The sequence below is a fragment of the Natator depressus genome, chromosome 3 (assembly GCF_965152275.1).
Source record: "Natator depressus isolate rNatDep1 chromosome 3, rNatDep2.hap1, whole genome shotgun sequence".
Classification (NCBI taxonomy): Eukaryota; Metazoa; Chordata; order Testudines; family Cheloniidae; genus Natator; species Natator depressus.
Window position 1 is genome coordinate 63,395,295 of NC_134236.1, and position 24,986 is coordinate 63,420,280.

Here is a 24,986-nt window from a genome sequence, read left to right on the forward strand (position 1 = left end):
ACTGGGGGTGGGGTGGGGGTGGGGTCGACCTAAGATATGCAACTTCAGCTACGTAAATAGTGTAGCTGAAGTCGGTGTATCTTAGGTTGACTTACCTGGCCGTGAGGACAGCAGTGAGTTGACCGCTGCCGCTCCCCCGTCGACTCTTCTTCCACCTCTCACGAGCTGGAGTTCTGGAGTCGACAGGGAGCGCATTCGGGGATCGATTTATCGCGACTAGACAAGACGCGATAAATCGATCCCCGATAGATTGATCACTACCCGCCGATCCGGCAGGTAGTGAAGACCTGCAACACTATAGCCCAGCTCATAACAGAACTGAATTGTACGATGCCTCCTAATTGTACTGAGTTTTGTTGCTATCATTTTCAGAGAATAGGTTAAAACGTTATTTATTATTACTTGCCAACCAATATATATCTTAGCCTGATCCAAAAAACCCTTTGAATTACTCAAAGACTATTCTTCGTGAGAGAAAACTGCTCTCAGCTGAAGGCAATGTAAAGTTGTTGCATATTGTACGAGACTCAAGCAGTACAGATTCACAAACTCTTCCTTAAAATGTTCATAATGTTCATGTTTGGTTTTGTAATGTGTTTTTTACTTACTTTTCCCCTTCTACATGACCACATATCCCCTGATCCCTCAGCTTGTTTCATATTTAATTTTTCTTTTTACTCTAAGTCCTGCTACACCAAACATTTACATTAAATTGTGCGTATATTTAATCAGTTCACCTTGTTTTCACAACTAGTAAAAATATTAATTGGAAACGAAAACACAACAGAAAGAACAAAATGATTCAGATTTAGACAAGTTTAGTAATATATTTACAAGACAACAAGAGAAAATGGGAACAGAAAATGCATATTGAAATAGAAGACACTGCCTTGACAGACATCAACAGAGAAACACTGCTCATGTGTAGCTTCCCTTCTTCGAAAAAGTTCCAACGTAAGGTGTTAGCTGAATGTTTCTCAAATCTGTAGCATAACACAAAATAGATTTTTTCAGATTTTCAGGAAAGGAAATGAGGTCACAGAAGTTCATATACATATCCTGGAGGAATGTGCAGGATTTTGCAGAGCTCCCATAAGGCTGCTAAAAATTTCTCTCTGGGTAAAATTCTCAAATCCCAGCTCTGGTTCTCTGGCTACTCTCGATTACTGGGATTTTCAAAAAAGTTAACTGTAAGAAGTATGTTTTGTTAAAAGTTGGTAACAAGTCTTTTAAAGATAATTAGGGTCTGTTGAATCCAAATATGGTTGTTACCAAGCTGTATGTTGTGTATAAAGGCCTCTACAAAGAGAGCAAAGAAACAAAACAGAAATCGCTGAAATTTTTAAGTCTATTTCTTTTTTGTTTGGGATTAACATCCTTCAGTTCGATCATAATGAGCTGTAGGATGTAAGAAAAGTAATCAAATATGCACAATCTTTTTATAAAGCTACTGAATTTCAGTTTCTTATTTCAAGAGGTACTAGAAATATTTTAATATGTTATACAACCATGAAAGAGAATTTTTACATGGCTCTTGAGCATTAGCACTTTGACACAAAAGTGTACAAGCTGATTCAGTTATCAGAAATACACCACGTACTTCGAAAATACCTGTTTTTAAAACAGCTGAAATTATTTTCTTGACTAAACATTAAGTAAACATTTTAATGCACACAAGCTAAGCACACATTTTAATGTACTTTTTCAAGAAACGTTGGTATACAGTAGCAGATCAAATCCACATCTTATTGGGTCACTTACGACATTTACTTATTTTCACAGAATATCAGGGTTGGAAGGGACCTCAGGAGGTCATCTAGTCCAACTCGCTTCTCAAAGCAGGACCAATCCCCAATTTTTGCCCCAGATCCCTAAATGGCCCCCCTCAAGGATTGAACTCCGAACCCTGGGTTTAGTAGGCCAATGCTCAAACCACTGAGCTATCCCTCCCTGATAATACTGTCCGTAAACACGAAGGGTCATGTACATTGACACAACCTTGTTCCAGTTTTCTACATTGGTAAGCTTCTGTACAAACAAGTTGTGCAGTCCTGTTCTTGCAATGTTGACTTCTGCACCCTGTGGTGAAGCCACAGAATATTGCCTCCAGGCAGTCTGCTGGTACTGGTGGCAATGACCTGAGCTGTGGCAGCAGACCTCTATTCTCCTGTTTTCAACCCATTGTATTTGGAGGAGGAAGAATTAGATTTCGGTAGTGGGACTGTCTCCAAACTAGTGCCTGGTAATGAGCTCTCTGTATGTGGAAGAAAAGAGCACTATTTTGGGGGGTATAGCTTCTGATAACTGCAAGCATGTGAACAAAATGGCATGTGTTTTATCAGTACTGTGGACCTCTGACAAGTCTTACCTCTGACAAATCAACTCTTTTGCACTTTTGACCTTCTACGAACGCACATCACCCTGTCCAAGGTGTGTTAGAAGCTGATGGCGTCGCTGAAACATTTTCCATGCAGTCATCTTATTGTGTCCAGCGATTAAAAAAAAAAAAGGAGGTAACATCATAACTAGTCAGGACATGAAATGGGAGCAGAGTTTCCAAAAAAGTGGGTCCATACTGTAGTTTCTCACAAATGGCATGAACAGGAAAATATTTGGGTTCCTTTGATGTGCCAGCTTTCATCCAAAAACTGCTTACCTGCCATTTTGCTATGGTAAACCAGCAAAAGAGTAAGCACATCGGTGTCCCTGGCTGCAGTCACCACATTGTTGGCATCAGCATCACTGTGGACATGGTGTAAAATCTTTCTTGTGTCTCATTCTTCCTCATGAACACCCAGTCAATTGGTGTGAACTGTTGCTGTTGAGCCTTATGCTTCAGCCTCATCCTGAAAGCCACCAGCCAGAATGATTTTATCAGGTGATCCTTGTGTCATTAGTTGCTCAGATAAAAATATTTTCTGGAAACACAGTGAAATTCATCTGGTTACTTGGAAGAGGCACATATATGCCTTCCACCACTCTTCACATGGGTCTTGCACCTCTTGAGCATTTTTACTTTGTACCACCCTTAACAGAGTCCTGGTAGTACCTGTCAAACACATCATCTATACTGTGGAAGTCTTCTCCACTCTTAAGTACTGTTTTACAAATGTGTCTGCAAAGTCTCCAATGTTTTGGCTCCAGATGGCTTTTCTATGGCTAACACAACCAGCCCGTTAGCCACTCAAGCACTCTCCTCTGGACTATACCAGCCCTGCTTCCTGCAGGTTGATAACAGATATACACCAGCCCCCAAGTCCTTCAAAGTGTCCCCCTGTGGAATTCAGACCCGGAGCAAATCCCACATACTTTGTTTCCAACGAAACAGCGTACCCCAGTTCACCAATTTTACCTAACACCACTGCTCCTGTATCACACACAACACTTGAGTTCAATTACAGTAAAACAAAAGGAATTTTATTTGAGAAAGAACAGAGATTCAAACAGAAACAAGCGTGAGTGATGGAAACAAATGCTGACATACAAAACAATATCATAAAACGTGAAATAGGGCTTACACTTATTAACAGTTACCTTTCCTATCTAATACAGTAGATTCTCACCACACAGTTGAGTCTTTTGCAGTGCTTGCAACCCCAAGGAGTTAGGACCCAATTTTTCATGAAACACACCCACGCATCCTCAGTGAACAGTTCCAGAGTGTGTTTCTCCACCTTGTGATCTACTGAATTAGTCTTTTACTTTTAGTCATAGAGAGTGAGTCATATTTTCCTTGCAAGTGGTTTTGAGGGAAACCTTTGACAGCTTTCCATTAACTTCTGTTGCTTGGGGAAAAGGGGGACAATTGAGCAATATATTGCATAATCAGATAGCCAGGGCTGACACTGAGACATACTGTTCCCATGTTACTCAATTTCACTCCAAAACCATAAGACCTAATTTTCAATATCGTTGCATTATTCCTTAGCTATTACCCATACACACATCACACAGTGATTATGAGTATTGATAAGTTACAAGCGTTCATTAGAGGCCTTACCTGACATGGATAAATACCATGAAAGTGGTGTATTTGGTGTAGTGAATTTGTCAGATCTGAAACAGGAGTTGCTCATAAAGAACAGTGAACCCCTTCTCAACTACCATCAATGGGACTCAGGGTAACTGTTGGTGGACAGTGGACATTAGCTGTCATTACATTGCCCAGTATTGCTTTTGTGCCTGTTCTTAGACTGCCATTTATCTGTGCCAATACCAAAGGGACAGGCATTAACTCAGGTTTCAAATTTTATTGCAAATTCACAGTCCTGCTGGCTTCACAGGCTGCGTTTAGTCACTGAAGAATATTTCTGTCGGCCTTCATGGTTAAAGCCTTTCCTTTGACTTCTTTTCTCACCCCATATAGCAGGAAAAAAGTTGGAGCATTATTTTTTGTCAGTGGATCCTGAATGTGTACATATCCAGCCATCCCCTCTTATGTCATAAACTTTCTCCACAAAGCTGTCCAAATGCACTGGTCTTAGGATCTTTCCATTCAACAGTGTGCTTTGCATGGCTTCAGTAGCCAGATTTCTTGTTGAAGTATTTTGCAATTAAGTGGTTGGTTCCTCCCCAGAGAAAACTTTAAACCTTTGAAGTATTAGTCAGAGTGCATCCTCATCTTCATTGTCACGTTGCTTCCTTGCCTTTCTTGACTCATTGCAAATAAGCTGGTCATCCAAGCCAACGTGGAACTTGGCTCTGGTGTCTGCTGCAATATGGGCTCTCAGCTTGTAAGACAAGGCCCATCTGCTGGGGGAGCCGAACAAATCTTGGTGATGCCTATAATTCCACCTCCTTTCTTTCTTATGCCATTAAGCCCCTTATGGGTCTGATCAAGGTCCATTCGGTTGAACTTCTGACATGATTTCTTGACAATGAAATTCCCTTGCTGGAACTCCTTGAGCACTTCAGGTGGTAGTGGATGCATTTCTACAGTGCAGATGGTACCCCACATTGCACAGTTTGTGTGGTCATCTCTCATGAAGAATGACATCACACATTTGAAGGTGAAGAGATGCAGCTCCCAATTTCCTTCTCTCTGGGCATGGTTGAGCATGAGCAGTAGGACCATCATTTCCATGTACCACCACCAAAACCTGAAGTTCCTACTATCTTCACCTCAACTGGTCACCAATGTGGAGGTGGGATTTCAAAATTTTTGTGAATTACAAAGACGAAGTGACATGAACTCATCATAAGAATGTGACTGATCGGCTTTGACAATATCCTCTTTAAGCTCTTGATTATGTGCTACTATAAAGTCTAAGAGTTGTGGAAGAAGCCGGGGGGAGATAGCTCAGTGGTCTGACCATTGGCCAGCTAAACCCAGGGTTGTGAGTTCAACCATTTAGGGGGCCATTTTGGGATCTGGGGCAAAAATTGGGATTGGTCCTGCTTTGAGCAGGGGGTTGGACTAGATGACTAGATGAGGTTCCTTCCAACCCTGATATTCTATGAACACAATGCTTGAAACGTTGCTTGTAGTCCTGGATCACCCTGGCATGTGAGCTGACATGGTTCACAGCTTGTTCTGCTGATTTGGTCCAAGAACTCCACTTTCAATACAGTCATCTGCTAGCCCTCAAGCCTGTATGTGCTGGCCTATATGTCTTTGAAAGCTTATTGAGATATGGAGGCCACCTAATCATGGAATAAGCCATTCTCTGTACCCTGATGTGCCCTTTTTAGTTCCATCAGTTTATAGTACAGCGCTTCATCAACGTTTACAATCACATACTGCTGGCCAAGTAGTGACACGTTTGCATCTCTGTACAACAGCACTGAGGATGTCTAGGTCTTGGGCAGGCACGCGAATGATTGACTGGTATCCAGTGCTAGTTGTCATGTGCAACTGGCTGAAACCCACATCTTGGGGTCTTATTTTGACATTTAACAATAAAAGCTAAATCAGAAGCTCTTGCCTGCATCCGCAGCTTTGCAGTTTTCTTCAGAGTCAGAGTATCACTCTTTGCAAACATGGTCCATGAACACTGGTTTAGCTTTATCATTTCTTACACTGGCTGATAAGACTGTCAATTGCATCAGCAACATTAAGTGTGCTGTTGTTTGATGGTTTTAAAGGATTCAACATGAGATATGGGGCAAATCCTCTTTGCCAAGCAGTAACTTGGGTTGCATGGAACTTGTGTTTGACATCCAGAAAACATATAATTTGTGTCAGTATTGGTGGCTGCATAGAGAAAAAAGCATCCTGAGAACAAGCTGGAAGGAATAACATCATCATTCTCAGCTTCCATACTTTGTAGGGTTTTCTCTGCTAGGGCTGTGCCCACTTTTAGGATTTCTTCATAACTAATGCAGTGGCTAGTCTTATGGAAAAGTCTGAACAAGTTGTTTTGACCTTGTTGCCTGATGGAGGGTTCACCCAAGACCAATATGCTTTAGTGTCCATTTCCTTCCAATACTCACACCATATACAAAATATTGAGCTACACTAAGCACCTTGAATTTCACTGATTCTTGTTTCTCAGAGTTCTCTTTATTACCATCGTCTTCGTACAGCACCTGAGGAACATGTGCAGGCTATCTGGAATGCAAGCAAGACATCATCCTCACTGACCCTGAAACCTTTGCGGCCAGAGTGTAACAAAGTATCTCCTAGAATTTCAAATGCAACATGTACCCAGTGACAGAAATATGTCTCCTTGGGGATGGTAAATGGGGACAGCCATCTTATCATCTTGGCAAGAATTATTAGTGATTTGGATATGTATTTATACTTGGCTGGAATTAAGAGTGTTTGTCTCTCAGCAGGAGACCGATCAGACAATGAAAGGAACTGAAATAAGTCTCCAATATGAGCTTGGAGTTTGTCCTTAAATGATGATCTATGACTGATGTAGGAGTGTGGAATTTCAGTGCCAGTTTCCTTTGCAAGATTGCAGTGATGATGCTGTACCTCAGCTGGCTGCATGCTGAAGCTCATTTTGAAGCCAACGCATTGCTGTATCAGTAATTTTGGTGCCATCACTCTTCTTCACCATAGACCTCATAAACAAGATGTAACAAGTTAGATTCAGCAGCTATGAGGTCATTTACTCCACCTAAATGAACACTCATTTTGTGGTCAAATGCACCTGCACTTATTATCTGTTCACTCATCTTGAATGTAGTAACAGAGATGAGTCTCTGTTTATGATGCACGTCTTGTCAAAACATCTCCAGTTCATAGGTTTCACAAAACTGGACTGTCTTGTATTACGGACACTGATTGTTTTTAATGAGAAAACTACAGCCTGCCACGTACTCTTATGTTCTGTAGCCTCTGGAATTTGCTCTTGTCAGTGTATTGGGCATAGCAATTTCTGTGCAACACAATTGATACTGCCTGTTCTGAATGAATGATGGACTCAGTTCTGTCAATGGCCTCACGGTATATGATATTGTGTAGTTTCTTTCTAATGGCGGTTGCCTCCCGTATTCTACGCAATCCTTGTTCACTGACTTCATGCCCATCTTCTCTGTGTTATTTGCCAAGAAGCAAGTAGAGATTGTAGGAAACTGGGGTTGATCTGTTGAGACTTACTACCAGTTCCATTACTACCAGTCTATCTTCAGCTGTAACCAATATGAATGTTATAAACCACCTCAGCTAATGACTGTTGCTTTGTTTGTAAAAAAAAGTACCATTGCCAGAACGTCTATGTTAATTCTGGTCAAACTACAAAGCATTACATACTATACAAATACTAAGCATACAAGAAATTGAGAAAATGATTTGACTTTTTATGAGAAAATAGCTTCTGTGTTTGACTAACTTATTTCTAATATTACAATATATAGATGACTCAAAGCTATCAAAAGTTGAATATTAGGGTGCAATAGGTGTTAAAACCATGATTTGTGTCTTCTCATTTCTCTTCTTAATAGACTGAGAAGTACAGTTTGATTTCAATGATAAGTTCATGCACAAACCATTGGTATATCAAACATTTCTGGTGAATTTTGGTGGCCATATATATCTGCAGGTCGAACATCAAAATTCAACTTGGTAGCAGCCATTTTAAAAATCAACAGGTTCAAATTTTGTTAGAAAAAGTTGTTAACTTTTAATCTCTTCTAGAGGATTGATTCTGAGATTTCTATCTAGTCTACTATGCCATCTGATAGGCTGGAGTTGTAGCTGCTGAACCTCTGCACCACCTAGAGGGTTGAAGTTGCTGGTTAATAGTACAAGTTCCTTAGGGTTTGAGCCTGCTGCCATTCAAATCAATGGAAGAACTCCCATTGACTTGAATAGTGCAAGATCAAGCCATTAATTTTCCTACACTCCTGACAACTTTACCCACTGGTTATTCTATTACCAGTGAGAATATATATTCCAATACAGACACTCATCTTCAGAGAGATATTTGGGTTATTAAATTAGCGGTCTTGATTCAAATCTAAAACTAGTTGTTTTTTTTAATCTAGATCTATTAGAACATATGCCACCAATTTAAGGTATGATAAAAAGTTTACAGATGGTAAACTTTCAAGTGAAAGAGCAACCAAAACTGATTTGGATACTCCTAAGATTATTTTTACTAATTTAATTAAAGAAAATTGAGTATCAGGAAATATTTTGTTTTAAATTAAAGATTTCTATCTGGTCAAAGAAAGGATTCATGAGATTAAGTCCTTAATACATATGCAGGACCTACTGAAACTGTCCGGAAATTAAATTCAAACTCCCTATTAGGTAACAACACTTGGAATGTCTTGTATTACAGGAGGAGGAAATGCGCCTATGTAACTGTGCAGATTTAATTGTGTTATGTCTTTATAGAATACAAAGTTTTTTAAAAAATAATTGTATCTAAAATGTAACTAGCATATCATTAAGTTGTCATAAATTTGGACTACACTCAGAAGAATGATCAGATATTTTGTTATGAAAATCAACTTTTGATATTGGACAAAGTCTATAAAAGATTGGTTTGGTATTACCAACCATTATGGTTTAGGTTTAGAATCTGTGAATTCATTTAAGCTTCTCTTCTGAAAGTTTATCAAGAACTTATCATGAAGTTTGAAAAAGTTAAGGTTCCTTTTGGCAATGTTATCTTGCTCGCACTGGGCATACATAATGTCTGTAGCATATGCCATTTTCTTTTTATTCACTGTATTGTGTTCTTTTATGTAGTATGACAGGTGACCTCACTTCCTCAGAGGGGTTTCAGAAGGTCCAAAATGCAACAGAATTATTTTGATTACATTGTGCAAGAGGTGAGCCATTGAGAGGTCAGCAAAAGTAGTAGGACATCTAATACTTCACAGAATTGAGCTCTGCAGCAGTGCTCTGCACGAGGCAAAGAACATGGCAATGATGAAGGTGAAGGATTTCTGACAACATGACCTAAAAATCCCACATATAGAGTCACTACTCCTGCTCATGCTTTGCAATATTGGCCATGCAACTGATATAAAGTGGTGGTGATGATGATGACAATTGCGATTCTTTTCTTCATTTCCATGCTGTTAGGATGTTTAAGCAGACTGTGGACTTTTTGAGTTTTACCCATAGCTAGACAACCGTTCAGGGAAGGGATTTTGTTCTTGTTTAGGATATTCTACTAATTAAACATATTAAACAGCACTATATAAACACTATTTTGGATTAGACTGTTAAAACTAAGTTTTCATGTAAAGTGGCCAAAACCTTCAGAAGCACTTAAGTCTCACTGAGTCATTTAAGTACGTTTGAAAATATCATCCAGGATGTTCAGTGTGTCACCTTAAAATCATGGAAGAATATTTTTTATACTGGAGGCTAAAACCAAACCCCCCTAAGACTATTGTGTCAGAATTTTTCTAAACATCAAAAGGAAAGGTGGAACTCCATGCAGATTTCTGTGGCCAGAAGATATGACACATTCCCACCCTGAAATATCTTGGTGTGACATTAGAATGAAGCTTCACATGCCAACAATATCTGAAAAAATTCACGACAAAATAAAAATGTGTGTAAATCTCATCCAGCAACTAGCAGGAATGACCTGGAGGGCTGATGCAAAAACTCTACGCTCCTCTTCACCGGTCCTTGTCTACTCTACAGAGAATACTGCTAACCAATCTGGATACACCGCTCCTACACATCACTTGTCCATTCTTAATTTAATACCATTGTTTAGATTATTACGGGCACAGTGATGTCAATGACACAACCATGGCTTCCTGTAGTAGTGCATATCCACCCCACCCCCCAAAGTCATTGAAACATGAGAATTCTTCCATCTTATTTAAGGAAACAAGAATCTTCCAATACATAAAGACCTAAATAATATACTAAGATTTCAACTCAAATCCAGAAAACCTTTTTGTGGGTTACAGCTCAAGAGCTCAAAGATTTGGGTTTTCCTCCAAAGACTACAGGTAAGCAAGATGGAAAGATGTCAATATCCCGAATAAATGCCTCAGCAAGGACTCAACCAAAGAACCCTGTGGCTTTTCACTCCCACAGAAAATATGATCCACTCTGAATCACATCCACACATCAGACGGCAGATGCACCTACTTTCTCCATAAATGGGCACTGAGAAACAAGCCTATCTGTGACTGTGGAAATAGACTTCAAACTATGGAACTCCTTGTCAATCAATGTCCCAATCATATCCCAGTAGTATCTCTGAAATCCACTCTGGCACCTGAAACAATCAATTGGATTGCTGGCCTAGACTTGCACATCTAACACTGCTATTTTTAAGCCATACAAAAGGAGAAGTATGTGAGCAAATCCACAGTGGTATGAGAATTTTAATATTTGCATTTCCTGACTTTATTTAGAATGTATATCTTGAAAACTGCATATTAATATAAGTTTATGCAATGTATGTTATCATATGGTATTAGTCTGTCTTTTGGAAGTGAGCGAAAGATGACATGAAGCTAACCATGGAAGGAAGCAGAGGATTGCAGAAGAGCATGGGGTGAAGAGAGGGAAGATTGATCAATACCTTTTGCTTCTAAACATGTGGTTTTCAGACTTGTTGAGTTAAAGCTTAAAATACACTCTTGTCTGTGCAGAATAACAGTACATAAAAAGGGTACTCACCCTGACTTCATAAATATTATCTGAATAATCCACTGTCTGGCAGATATAGCTGTACCCTTGAGCTCTGGATGCCAAAAATAGCTGAAAATATTAAAATTATATATGAGGGAAAGAGTCCATAAAAAGATAATTTTATTATTTATTAGTGATTTTAGTGTTGTTATACACTTACTCCAAAAGCAGTATTTTAAATAATTTTTATTTACAATACAAAGATGATATTTTAAAAAGTGGTCTTTAGTTTTAACAATGTACTTTTTCATATCTTGTGGTGTCAAAACAAGCGGTCCCCTAAATTAAACATAAAATACTCAGAAAAAAAAATAAACTGAATAGTCTGCAAGATATTTAGAGAACAGAATAAATGATGACAACTTCCACTGTGACCTAAAGCCATTCATACATGGAACCTGCCATCAGAGGGAGCACGTTTCTGAGACACAGAATCCCTTAATGAAACCAACAAGAAGTGTAACTCTATGATCAGATATAGGGAGAGAAAATGATCTCTCAGATAGCTGGGACCTAGATCATTCAGAGCTATAATATTGTAACCAACACTTGGAAATGTACACAGAGGCAAATACAAAACCAGTAAAAAGCAGTGGTATAATGTGTTCATATACATGCCACTTTGAGGCTAACTGCTGCATTCTGTACCAGCAGAAGCTTCCAAGTGCTCTGGAAGGGTCATCCCAAATAAAGCACTTTGCAGTAATTTAGCCTGCAGGAGATAAAGTTTTCAATCACCGTTATATGTTCTCATCTGAAGGGAGGGGCCACAGCCTTTTGGTCAACTTTAAAAAGGTATGTCATGCTGCCTCCCTCGCCCGCCATGTCTCCAAATTCAAAGACAGCAATGAATCAGGTCCAACTTCTAGGCTGTCAGCCATAATGGCATAGAATGGTTATATAGATGACCTCCAGAAGAGAATGCAGCCTCTATTCCAGCCTCTACTGAGCAGTCACTTCTATGTTATTCAGATCAATCTTCAAATGAATTTACTGCTCTGTGTCCCCATCTCTGTCAGATACTGGAAGAGGAGGAAAAGAACGGAGTAGCTAACAAAGAGATGGTGTAAAGTTGCATGTCATTCAGATACTGATAAATCTGCAGCTCAGGGCATCAAGCTTCACTAGTTGCTGTATATACATGCTGAAAGGGAGAGATGACAAAAACGACCCTTCAAAAAAGAGTTAATAGCGAGAGAGAACAATTAAATCAGCACAGCCCACTGAGTCCTCTTACAATTCATTGTAAGACCAGCCCACTTACTGGCCTGATCCCACCTAATGAGTTCACGTGGATCAGGGGAAAGTGGGTAAAATTCTACGGTTTGTGTTATACAGGTCAGACAAGATGATCTAAATGGTCCTTTCTGGCCTTAAAAAAATCTGTAAGTGTCATAGTCAAAAGGTTTCTAAGGTTGTTGATGGATTTAGCCATCAGGAAGGATACCTGGACAGCATTCTGAAGTTTAAAAATGATACCTAATGTCTATTGAGTTTACTGGGTAATCTGATTTGTACCAGTTATTAGTGATAGCTTTAACATTAGATAAACACACCAGAGACATTTCAATGATAGCAGTAGGTAGTAGAACTGTTTTTTTGAAGCTGAACTTGGTGCAGTGGGGAATTCCAATACCACTGTGGTAACTTTAAAGATTCTACTACAGGAGCAGAGTAACACACTGAGAGTACCCTGAAATTGGTCTTGCTGTTCATTAAAAGAATGGAGAAGAGTCTTTAGGATTTTGATTTGCAGCTTCTGCACCAGTGTTCTTCAATGCAAAGTTCACAAGATAAGCAGTGCTTGTGACCATGAATAAACTGACATTAAGTTTTTAATTAGCACTAACATTTTGAAACTTAGTGCTGAAGGTGGCCATCTACCTGAAAAAGTGATGTAATGTGACATCAACAATCTCTCTTTCCCCCTCTCCAGCATACACTACCTGTATTACAAGTCTTCAGAGAGGACCTTGGAGTTGCCTTACCTTTCCCACCTTTAGCTGAAGAAATCAAATGTAGTGCTGACACTGCACTGTTTATTCTTTGCAATTAGATGAGACACACATTGAGTCAAATTCTGCTTTAACATATACTCTTTGCAATCCTATTGTCTTCACTGGGTGGTGTAAACTGGAGAGGAATGTGGTCCAGAATGCTCTGAATAATCTAATAGCGAGAGGACTTTCACGGAGGTTAAAATTCATTCTACTGAGTATGTCTTCACACAAGTAGCTTCCACATAGCCAAACAATGCTGTAAAAGAAGCCCTGGGCCCATATGAAAAAAATAATTGTCGGGAACAATACCACTTCTATGGTGAACGCATAAAAATAGAGTTTTTAAGAGTCCAGTTTCCAAAAGCTGTTAGTTTCAACTGCACAGTTCACTTGCTTAATTCCAGGCTCCTGGCAACAGATCTTGTGCTAGCAAAATCTAAATTCTTCCATCAAGGAGTTAATCTGAAGAAAGATTTTCAGCAAGTGAATGAAGATAGTCACAAATTTTAAATCAGAAAAATGTTTGCTGAACTGATGTGAATTGCACTAAAAAGCAGTAAGGGATGTTCTATTAATCAGAGCATTCAGGTGAACATTTCTCGCCTTATAAAGTTATATGCAAGATAATTCAAGCTTAGGTCACTGAACATGATCCCATTAAGGCACTGCCCACACAAGGAAATTCACTGTCATAACTGTAGCGGAATAAAATATTCTGCGATAGTTATTCCTTAATAACTCCCTTTAGGAATATTCTATTCTGGAATAAAGTGTCCACTAGGGAGCTATTCCAGAATAGCTACTGAGGAGTAACATACTCTGCTTTAGCCATGCTGGTCAATTTACCCATGTAAACAAGGCCTAAGAAAGGTGAAGTGTAACAGGCAGCAAGACCAAGTAACTTGGCTATCATAAATCCTTGTTTGTGAAATCTCATGTTTTTCAACAGAAAACTCTATGAACTGAGTAGAAATACTATTGTAAAATTTTGCCTCACTGCCCTTAACTAAAAGAAAATATGATTTACCTCTTTTGTTCTCATTCTAAAGATCAACAAAAGTTTGAATTTCCATTACCTCATTAATATTTTGCAGACATACACTGAAAATACAAGTTAATATAATGTAGCTATCCTTCAGTTTCTAACATAATAGCCTGTCTGAGACCTTGCAGAAAAAACCTAAAGACAGAGTGCCAAATTCTCATTTTAGTTACACTGGTATAAATCTAGAATAACTCCACTGACTTCCGTTGATCTGCTCCAGAATTGGGTACTTGTGAGAAGAATCTGATGCAGGGACAGACATGCCTTCCACTCAAAAAGGATTTTTACCATCAGAGTTAAAACAAAGTATTAATAAATCAAGCTATTCTACATGACTCCTACATATATGCTTTTACAGTATGCCGATTCACAAACTCATGATATATACCAATTCCAGCAGAGCTCTAAAAAATCCAATCAATGTATTCAGCTTCCAAAACAGCCAGTAAAATTATCCAGAGAATATAAAAATGATACAATTTATCTAACATCGTCAAAGTTGTGAATTCTACCACAATTCAAAAGTATAAAAATACAAGACCAACCTCTTTGAAAATATAGAAGTTAAGTAGAACCATTCCAAAGTTGTAGCTAATCAATAAGAAGCGCAATTGGAAGGGTTCTCTTCTCCTCATCCACTTGGGACCCAGCCAGACAGTGAGGAGGTAAAGAGTGCTTATAGTCAGTGTTGGAAATGGAGATTGCATCAAGAACCAGTCATCAACACGTTTGTCTGAGGGAAATAAAACACAACAAATTAACTGAAATAACAAACTACATATTTTTTCATTAAGTTTAAATAAAATATATTCACTGTAATTTTAGGCATCACATTTCTTAAAAGTTAAGAACAGCCATATTGGATCAGACCAAAGGTCCATCTAGCCCAGTATCCTGTCTTCCGACAATGGCCAGTGCCAAGTGCCCCAGAGGGAATGAACAGAACAGGTAATCATCAAGTGATCCATCCCATCGCCCATTCCCAGCTTCTGGAAAACAGAGGCTAGGGACATCATCCCTGACCATACTGGCGAATAGCCATTGATGGACCTATCCTCCATGAATTTATCTAGTTCTTTTCTGAACCTGTTATAGTCTTGGCCTTCACAACATCCTCTGGCAAGGAGTTCCACAGGTTGACTGTGCATTGTGTAAAAAAACCTTCCTTTTGTTTGTTTTAAACCTGCTGTCTATTAATTTTATTTGGTGACCCCCTAGTTCTCGTGTTATGAGGAGTAAATAACACTTCCTTATTTACTTTCTCTATACCACTCATGATTTTATAGACCTCTAGCATATCCCCCCCCAAGTCGTCTCTTTTCCAAGCTGAAAAGTCCCAGTCTTATTAATCTCTGCTCATATGGAAGCTGTTTCATACCTTTTTTGTTGCCCTTTTCTGAACCTTTTCCAATTCCCGTATATCTTTTTTGAGATGGGGCAACCACATTTGCACGCAGTATTCAAGATGTAGGTGTGCCATGGATTTATATAGAGGCAATATGATATTTTCTGTCTTATTATCCATCCCTTTCTTAATGACTCCCAACATTCTGTTCGCTTTTTTGACTGCCACTGCACATTGAGTGGATGTTTCCAGAGAACTATCCACAATGACTCCAAGATCTCTTTCTTGAATGGTAAGAGCTAATTTAGAACCCATCGTTTTATATGTATAGTTGAGAGTATGTTTTCCAATGTGCATTACTTTGCATTTATCAACTTTGAATTTCATCTGCCATTTTGTTGCCCAGTCACCCAGTTTTGTGAGATCCTTTTATAGCTTTTCGCAGTCTGCTTGGGACTTAACGATCTTGAGTAGTTTTGTATCATCTACAAATTTTGCCACCTCACTATTTACCTTATTTCCAGATCATTTATTAATATGTTGAATAGGATTGGTCTCAGTACAGACCCTTGGGGGACACCACTATTTACCTCTCTTCATCCTGAAATCTGGCCATTTATTCCTACCCTTTGTTTCCTATCTTTTAACCAGTTACCAATCCATGAGAGTACCTTCCCTCTTACCCCGTGACAGCTTACTTTGCTTAAGAGCCTTTGGTGAGGGACCTTGTCAAAGGCTTTCTGAAAATCTAAGTATACTATATCCACTGGATTTCCCCTTGTCCATATGCTTGTTGACCTCCTCAAAGAATTCTAGTAGCTTGGTGAGGAACGATTTCCCTTTACAAAAACCATGTTGACTCTTCCCCCACAAATTATGTTCATCTATGTGTCCAACAATTTTGTTCTTTACAATAGTTTCAACCAGTTTGCTCGGTACTGAAATCAGGCTTACTGGCCTGTAATTGCCAGGATCACCCCTGGAGCCCTTTTTAAAAATTGGTGTCACATCAGCTATCCTCCAGTAATTTGGTACAGAAGCTGATTTAAATGATAGATTACAAACTACAGTTAGTAGTTCTGCAATTTCACATTTGAGTTCCTTCAGAACTCTAGGGTGAATACCATCTGGTTCTGGTGACTTATTACTGTTTAGTTTATCAATTTGTTCCAAAACCTCCTCTAATGACACCTCAATCTGGGACAGTTCCTTAGATTGGTCACCTAAAAAGAATGGCTCAGGTTTGGGAATCTCCTTCACATCCTCAGCCATCAAGACCGATGCAAAGAATTCATTTAGTTTCTCCGCAATGGCCTTATCCTTGAGTACTCTTTTAGCATCTCGATCGTCCAGTGTCCCCACTGGTTGTTTAGCAGGCTTCCTGCTTCTGATGTACTGAAAAAAAAAACTGTTCTTACTTTTTGAATCTCTGGCTAGCTGTTCTTCAAATTCTTTTTTGGCCTTCCTAATTACATTTTCACACTTCACTTGCCAGAGTTTATGCTCCTTTCTATTTTCCTCACTAGCATTTAACTTCCACTTTTTAAAGGATGCTTCTTCGTTTCTCACTGCTTCTTTTAAAGGTTCGTATAACATCTATCCTACCTGGTATAGATGGGCTTGGCAGTTAAGAGATAAAGCACTTGTCCTTTCACTGATCATTCATTTTTTTAAAACAAAAGGAAGTATTTTAGTAACATTACATTTTTAAAAGGTTAGAAAAATGCAAATTAGTGTACACAATTCAAAAGCTAGGGAATTACTGTGTGAGGCAAATTATATTGGTCAGGTCCACAAAAAACAATTGTATCATTGGCCATCACAAATTACAGTCACATTATTGCAACAAAATGAATTGGCACCAATGTCATTCAGGTTCAAGTATGGATACACCTAAATGTGGTAAACCAGAGAACTCAAAATTTAATTGCTTTTATACTAGTTTAAATTAGGCATTAATTAACTTAACCACACTAAGTTTAATGCAGGACCAATTGTTATACTTGATATATAGGTCAGTGTCCTATGCCTCAGATCTAGAGGTAATGATAAGAGTATTGGAAAACTACTAAATAAAACAGTTCAAAGGGCTGGCTTAGTGAGAGTACCCTGTGCTGCCATGTGGGAGACCAAGGTTTTATTTACAGATTCAATGAGTCACTCAAGAGCACCACTCCAGAGATCTGAAGTTATACTTAAAGGCCCGGAATTTGCTATACTAAGTCCTGGTTCAGTGTCAAAAAAAAGCACTGCTAGTCTGAGGACGTAGTGACATCTTTGAAATGCAGTAATTAAAGCATGGCTCCACTTTGAAAAATAACTCTGTAAAAAATGGCACCAGTTTAATCAGCAGATCTGCTTTTTATCTGTACTCAGAATTGTATCTAGTTACTCTACATACGAAGAGTAACTTGTTCATTACCGTCAGCACAGCTGTAGGAGAGTGAACAGGATTATTTTCTGGCTCATGCACTACTAGTGCTATTGTTAACTAAATTTCAATTACAGCGTCACTTGTGGAATATCACTGTCTTAAAATTTTGCCCTCGGTTATACTTGTGCAACCTCACTGAAAGAAATACAGTTGTACATATGTAACTAAGGGTAAAATTTGGCATGCAGAATCCTTATTACTGGTCATGTTGCATAACCCTGAACTAATATATAACTTCTTGATCTCAGGTTAAGTTGCAGGGCTGACAGAAACCCCATCTTTTCATTTGTAAATTGTGCAATTCTGATACAGAATCAATGAGAGAACTATAAAACATAAAATTTCCATTTGTACAAATTAGAACTACATTTTAGGTCTGATATCTCAAAACCACCTGGGCTTTTAACAAGTTCTGTATAGCAGAATTTCCTGGACTGTGGCCTGCAGGAAGGACAAATCACATGGCGCTGGCTCTTCCTCCCCACTTCCAGACACTTTTCTTTGCAATTAAGAGCTTGGAGGCCTAAATAGAGGGAACAGAAACCAGGCTAACCACTTCCACTAGGGGGCTGTTACTATTTAATAGGAAGAGGAAAGGGAATAGGAGACAGACTCAAAAACTGGAGCCACTAGCAGGACTGGTCCTGTTAGAATAAGAGGAGCCAATAGGATAAGGGAACCAGGCAGCTAGGCAACTTGTGCAGGGGAGAGAAGACCCAAGCATCAGGGAAGTATGTAGAGGGAAAAGAGAAGTGGACCAAGTGGCAGAGAAACATTTACAGTGAACCAGAGAGTAGACATGCCAAACCCGTGGGGAAAAAAGCAGAAATTGGGCTTGGTTTTGGCTTAATTGGTTTGTGACTTGCTTGTTGGCAAGTTTTTGGCTTGTAGCTTGTTGCAGCTTGTTGCTTCCCTTTTTTTGGATCGGCTCCCAGCAAGCAAGGGCAAGGGGAGGAGAGAGTCAGGGGTGCACAGCGGGCCCACCAAAGTCCCAGACTGCACGCTGGGGGGGGGGGGGGCAGGAAATCTAGTCACATAGAGTGTTGGGGTTCTTAGGGATTGGCTTGTTTTGAAATGGGATTAGCTTGATTTTTAGTTTATTGTGAAAGTCAGGGTGCTTATTTACTGCATGAAAGTTGACAACTGTGCTAGAGAGATATAGTGGAACAGACCGGGTGAGAACGGGAGGAAACATTAAGGGCAAGAGATGACCGTAATTAACACAGTTCTTGGGACAGTATCTCTATTAAAATATGATCTAATCTGTGAAGAGTATGAGAACCATGATTTTACAGTACTCAAAGTCTGGGATACTCAGCACTGCAGCATTTGTTTCCAGCCCTAGCAAGATGCTAAATATTTTCCCAGAAATCACATTGTGATGATTACCATTTTACCATCCCACCCACACTTCTATTACCATTCAATTTTAGCAACTGCTTTCTCTCTAGCAAATTGAGGTAAACAAGTGCAATGCTTATACCACCAGAAAGAACAGAACCTCAGCTTCCTAACAGAATGAAATAATTGACGCAGATTCTCAACTGTGCTCAGCTTCTGCCAAGCAAAGATAAGAGGGTATCTGCAATGGAACCAGTTATGGCTTCTAGATTCTGGAGTCAGTTCCAGGCCATCTGAGAGCTGGGAGTAGCCAAGAAGTAGCATGCTCTGGCTGCATCACCTTCTCATCTCATACATGGAAGGCTGCCAGGGTGTGGCAACACAGGAACAAAAAGAGATCCAGTTGCTTCGCAGCCTCTTTGCACTGCCTGAGCAGGGCAAAGGGGCAAGATTGCATCAGAAGATCTTCCCTTTAATCTCCAGCCAGCGGTTCAAAAGACACTGAATGACTAATATGCCAGTATTGAAATGGGAGCAGAGGGAGACCATATGAGTCCCAGCAACTTCCAGCATAATAAGCAATTCCTTCTTCTGCATCAAGGGGAACTACAACCCAATGGAAATGACTGGAGAAAATGTCTGGCACAGAAAAACTCTGAGTCTCTCAAATACCATATGTGCAAAGAAACCAGAGTGGAGATGGACAATGCAGGCATCAGGAGAGGCATAGCCCACAACTCTAACTCTAAAAGGTGACCAGGCTTTGGTGAGAGTTCCCATTATCATCCTCTTCCCAGGCAGGGAAAAAGTAAACAAATCAATCTGCTTTGATGAGTTAATTTTCCCAGTTGTAAATTGGGCATTGTATTGTTACCATCTGGAACAGGTCAGGTTCTTCCCTCTTTGGCAATGTTCTGCCTCCGATGGGGTAGAATTCAGGCTATCATTATATCTCTATTGGCTTAATTAGTAAAAACACTTTATGTTGAGATAAAAATAAAACTGATCCTGAAATCTCTGGATTTCAGAAGTGGTCCAGGATTGCGTTCTCTAGTGCTGCCATGGCACAAATTCACATTGACCTGAAGGGGACTTTAGTGCTAATACTTATAAACAGTATCATTCACATTCATAGCTAAATGTGAACGGATGTTGTGCCTGCACTGATGTTAGGCCTGTCAGAACTGACTGGACTTGCTCTCTCCCAAAGAGATGCAAAGATCATAGGCCTGCTTGTCTGAAGTCTCGTTTCAAAATCCCTGTGTCGTACAAACACCCAAAGTCCGCACAGGCGCACACTTTGGGTGCGCTCTTGTTAGGTGTATGGCAGGTGTGGCAAAACCAAGGGCAGTGGGGGCTAGTACCCCTGCAATAAAAATATTGTGGGGGCTGATCTATAATTCCGCTCCAGCACATGTCACACTCCACCTTGTAACCCTGAGCCCTGGTCAGGGAGTAGATAGGAACCAGGGTGATCAAGATGTGAGCAGCTACCCGCAGAGAAAGATATACCCCAACCTTCCCCCATTTCCCCTGATGCTGTCCCCATCCCTTCTAGCCTATGGTATTTTTCAGCTTGCCTACATATACATACAGGGACCTCAAAAAATAGGCACACGACTGGACCTTATAAAACTACCCCTAGATTCTTCATGTCCTGTCAAACTCCTGCCTACCATTATGGTGAGACTTTGGACAATGGACATGTTTCACCCAAAGAAGAAGCCCTCAGTGAGGTTCAGTGAGAACCTGATAATCGATGCCTTTAAGGGGAAGGAGAAGTGATTCTTGAGTTTAGTTTCTATATCAGTATAGCTATGTTTGTAAAGTGCTTGGGGATAAAAGGTGCATGGATTAGACACAATTATAATCGAGAAACTACTAGTTAATCTCCTCAGCTGTCTTATCCTTGTTTTCTGCACAAACTCACACCATAACATTTTTGCATGCTTAGAGCATTAACAACACATTATATTCTGACTAATTTAGTTTGGGAACTATAGGACAGAAATATGAATAAATACAAATAATTACATTTTGACAGGGCTTTTCATCTGTAAAGAATTTTATAAAGAAAAAAGGGTAAATATCTATATAAAATGTCAGACAGATAGGGGAAAAGGGGGCATTGGGGGTCAAATGACTTGTCCTAGCTAACACAGAGACAGTGGCAGTCTTGTGCTCATGCTACCATAGTATTTAGTACATACGTAAGAGCTGCCATACTGGGTCAAACCATGGTCCATCTTGCACCGAAACCTGTCTCTGACTGGCCCATATCAGAGCTTCAGGAGGAGAGCACAGCTTCAGGAAGAGAGCAATTATGGAGTGATCCATCCCTGTCTTACACTCCTGGCTTCTGGTAATCAGATGTTCAGGGTTGCCCAACCATGGGGTTGCATCCCTGACCATCCTGGCTGATATCCATTGATAGACCTATTCTCTGTGAACTTATCTAGTTATTTTTTTAACCCAGTTATACTTTTGGCCATCACGATCCCCCATGGCAATGAGTTCCATAGGTTAGTTGTGCTTTATGTGAAAAAGTATTTCCTCTTGTTTATATTAAACCTGCTGCCTATTAATTTCATCAGCTGACTCCTGCTTTTTGTATTGCGTGAAAGGGTAAATAACACTCCTCTGTTCACTTTCTCCACATCCTTCATGATTTTATAGATCTCTAGCAATCCCCCCTTAGTCATCTCTTTTAAGCTGCATAGCCATAATCTTTTTAGTCTCTCCTTGTATGGAAGCCATTCCATACCCGATTGTCTTTGCTGCCGTTCTCTGAACCTTTTCCAATTCCACTATATCCTTTCTGAGATAGGATACAGTATTCAAGGTATGGGTACATCATGGATTTATATAGTGGCATTATGATACTTTCTCTTTCATTTTCTGTCCCTTTCCTAATAGTTCCTAACAGTCTCTTAGCCTTTTTAACTGCTGCTATGCATCAAGCTGAAGTTTTCAGAGAACTATTCACAGTGACTCCCAGAATTTTCTTGGGTGGTAACAGTTAAGTTAGAACACATCATTGTGTGGATAGATAGATCGATCAATAGATAGATGGGATTCTTTTTTTCTGATGTGCATTACTTTGCACTTATCAATGTTGAATTTCATTTGCCATTTTGTTGCCCAATCACCAAGTTTTGTGAGATTCCTTTATGACAGTTTTGGATTTAATTATCTTGAGTAATTTTGTATCATCTGCAAACTTTGCCACTTCACTGTTCATTCCCTTTTCCAGATCATTAATGAATATGTTGAACAGCACAGGTCTCAGTACAGATCATTAGGGGACTTTGCTGTTCACCACTCTCCATTGTGAAAACTGACCATTTGTTCCTACCCTTTGTTTCCTATCTTTTAACCAGTTACTGATCCACGAGAGGACTTCCTCTCTTATCCCATGACTGCAGTGGTACTGGAACAATTTGTATAATGGGGGTGCTAAAAGCCATTGAACCAAACTGTAAACCCTGTATATGATGGAAACCACTTCAAGCCGGGGGGGTGCTCCAGCACCCCCAGCACCGCTATGCATGACTGTCTGCTTTGCCTAAGAGCCTTTGATGATGGACCTTGTCAAAGGCTCTCTGAAAATTCAAGTACACTATATTGACAGGATTACCCTGATCCACATGCTCACTGACTCCTTCAAATATTCTAATAGATTGGCGAGGCATGATTTAGCTTTATAAAAGCTGTGTTGACTCTTTCCCAACATATTATGTTCTTTACTATAGTTTCTACCAATTTGCCATAATTCTGTTCTTTACTATAGTTTCTACCAATTTGCCCAGTACTGAAATTAGGCTAACTGACCTGTAATTGCAGGATTGCCTCTGGAGCACTTTTTTAAAAATTGGCATTACATTAACTACGTTCCAGTCACCTTGTTTCAACAATAGGTTATATACTACAGTTAGTTGTTCTACCATTTCATGTCGGAGTTCCTTCAGAACTCGAGTGAATATCAAATACCTGATGACTCCTTACTGTTTAATTTATCAAATTGTTCTCAAACCTCTTCTACTGACATATTAATTTGGGACAGTACTTCATATGTGTCACTCAAAAAGAATAGCTCTGATGTGGATATTTCCATCACATCCTCTGAAGTGAAGACCACTGCAAATAATTCATTTAGCTTCTTTGCAGTGGCCTTGTCTTCCTTGAGTGCTTCTTTAACACCTGTGTCATCTACTGGTTCCACTGCTTGTTTGGCAGCCTTCCTGCTTCTAATGTACTTTAAAAAATTACTCTTAGCTTATGTGTATTTATTAAATTGCTTCTCAAATTCTTTGTTGGCCTGCCTTATAGTTGTACATTTTATTTGCCACAGTTTGTGCTCCATCCTATTTTCCTATTAGGATTTGACTTCGAAATTTCGAAGGATGCCTTTTTGCCTCTAATGGCCTCCACTATCCTGTTGTTGAGCCATGGTGCCATTCTTTTGGTCCACCTATTGTCTTTTCTGATTTGGTGTATATGTTTAGTTTAAAACCTCTATTATGGAGCCTCTATTATTTTTAAGTAGTTTCCATGCTACTTTACCCTTGACGGCTCTTTTTAATTTCTGCCTAACTAGCATCCTCATTCTTATGTAGTTCCCCTTTTCAAAGGTAAATATTACTGGGGGGGGGTGGTAATATATATTTTCCCTCTACAAGGATGTTAAATTTAATTACATTATGGTCACTATTACAGAGCAGTTCAGCTATATCACCTCTTGGACCAAATCCTGTTCCATTTAGGATTAAATCAAAAGCTGCCTCTTCCCTTATGGATTCCAGGACTAGCTGCTCCAAGAAGCAGTCATTTATGGAGTCTAGAAATTTTACCTGTGCATCACACTCTGAGATAACATTTACCTAATCAACATAAGGATAGTTGACATCACCCATTATTATTGCATTTTCTGGTTTTGTAGCCTAACCTCTCATAGCATTTCATAATCACTGACATCATCCCAGTCAGGTGATCAGTAGTATATTCCTACTGCCATTGTCTTATTATTCAAGCATGAAATTTCTACCCATAGAGATTCCATGGTACAGTTTTCTTCATTTAAGATTTTCACATTATTTGACTATGTTTTTTTTTTTAAACTTATATTGCCGCTCCCCCAGCAGCACAACTCACTCTGTCATTCCTATATATTTTGTACCTTGGCATAACTGTGTCCCATTGACTTTCCTCATTCCACCAAGGTTCTGTGATGCCTATTATATCAATATCTTCATTTAATGCCAGGTACTCTATTTCACCCATCTTAGTATTTAGACTTCTAGTATTTGCACTTGTACATTTGAAGGAATTTAGTTGCTTCCCTTCATGTTTAAATGGGACTCTTTTATGTTTGACTGTTCCTCACTAGATCCTACCTGTACTTTACCAACTTCTTTCCTCTCCTCTACACTAGGATATAAAGTATCCCCTTTAATAAATCCTCCCTAGGGATGTCTCTGACCCAACCATGTGTTCCTCCATACCTGTTAGCTTTCCCCCATCCCTTAGTTTAAAGAAATCCTCTACAACTTTTTAAACTTTTATGTGCTAGTAGTCTGGTTCCATTCTGGTTTAGGTGGAACCCAACCCTCCAGTACAGGCTACTCCTTCCCCAGAAGGTTCCCCAGTTCCTAATAAACCTAAGTTCCTCTTCCTTACATCATTGTCTCATCCACGCATTTACCCCTTGCAGATCTGCCCGCCTTACTGGCCCTGTGGGTGGAACCTAAAGCATT

The 24,986-nt window shown here is 39.5% G+C and overlaps 1 protein-coding gene across 1 annotated transcript in view; it reads right to left on the reverse strand.

The window, feature by feature from the left end:
• The window catches only part of ELOVL4 (ELOVL fatty acid elongase 4), a 58,318-nt gene that overhangs the window by 14,378 nt on the left and 18,954 nt on the right, over nucleotides 1-24,986 (reverse strand). Inside the window, exons 2-3 of the mRNA XM_074948028.1 lie at nucleotides 14,659-14,846; nucleotides 11,057-11,137 (exon numbers count right to left, since the gene is read on the reverse strand). Of these exons, the coding sequence (XP_074804129.1) occupies nucleotides 11,057-11,137; nucleotides 14,659-14,846 (269 nt within the window). The remainder of the gene's footprint in view (nucleotides 1-11,056; nucleotides 11,138-14,658; nucleotides 14,847-24,986) is intronic.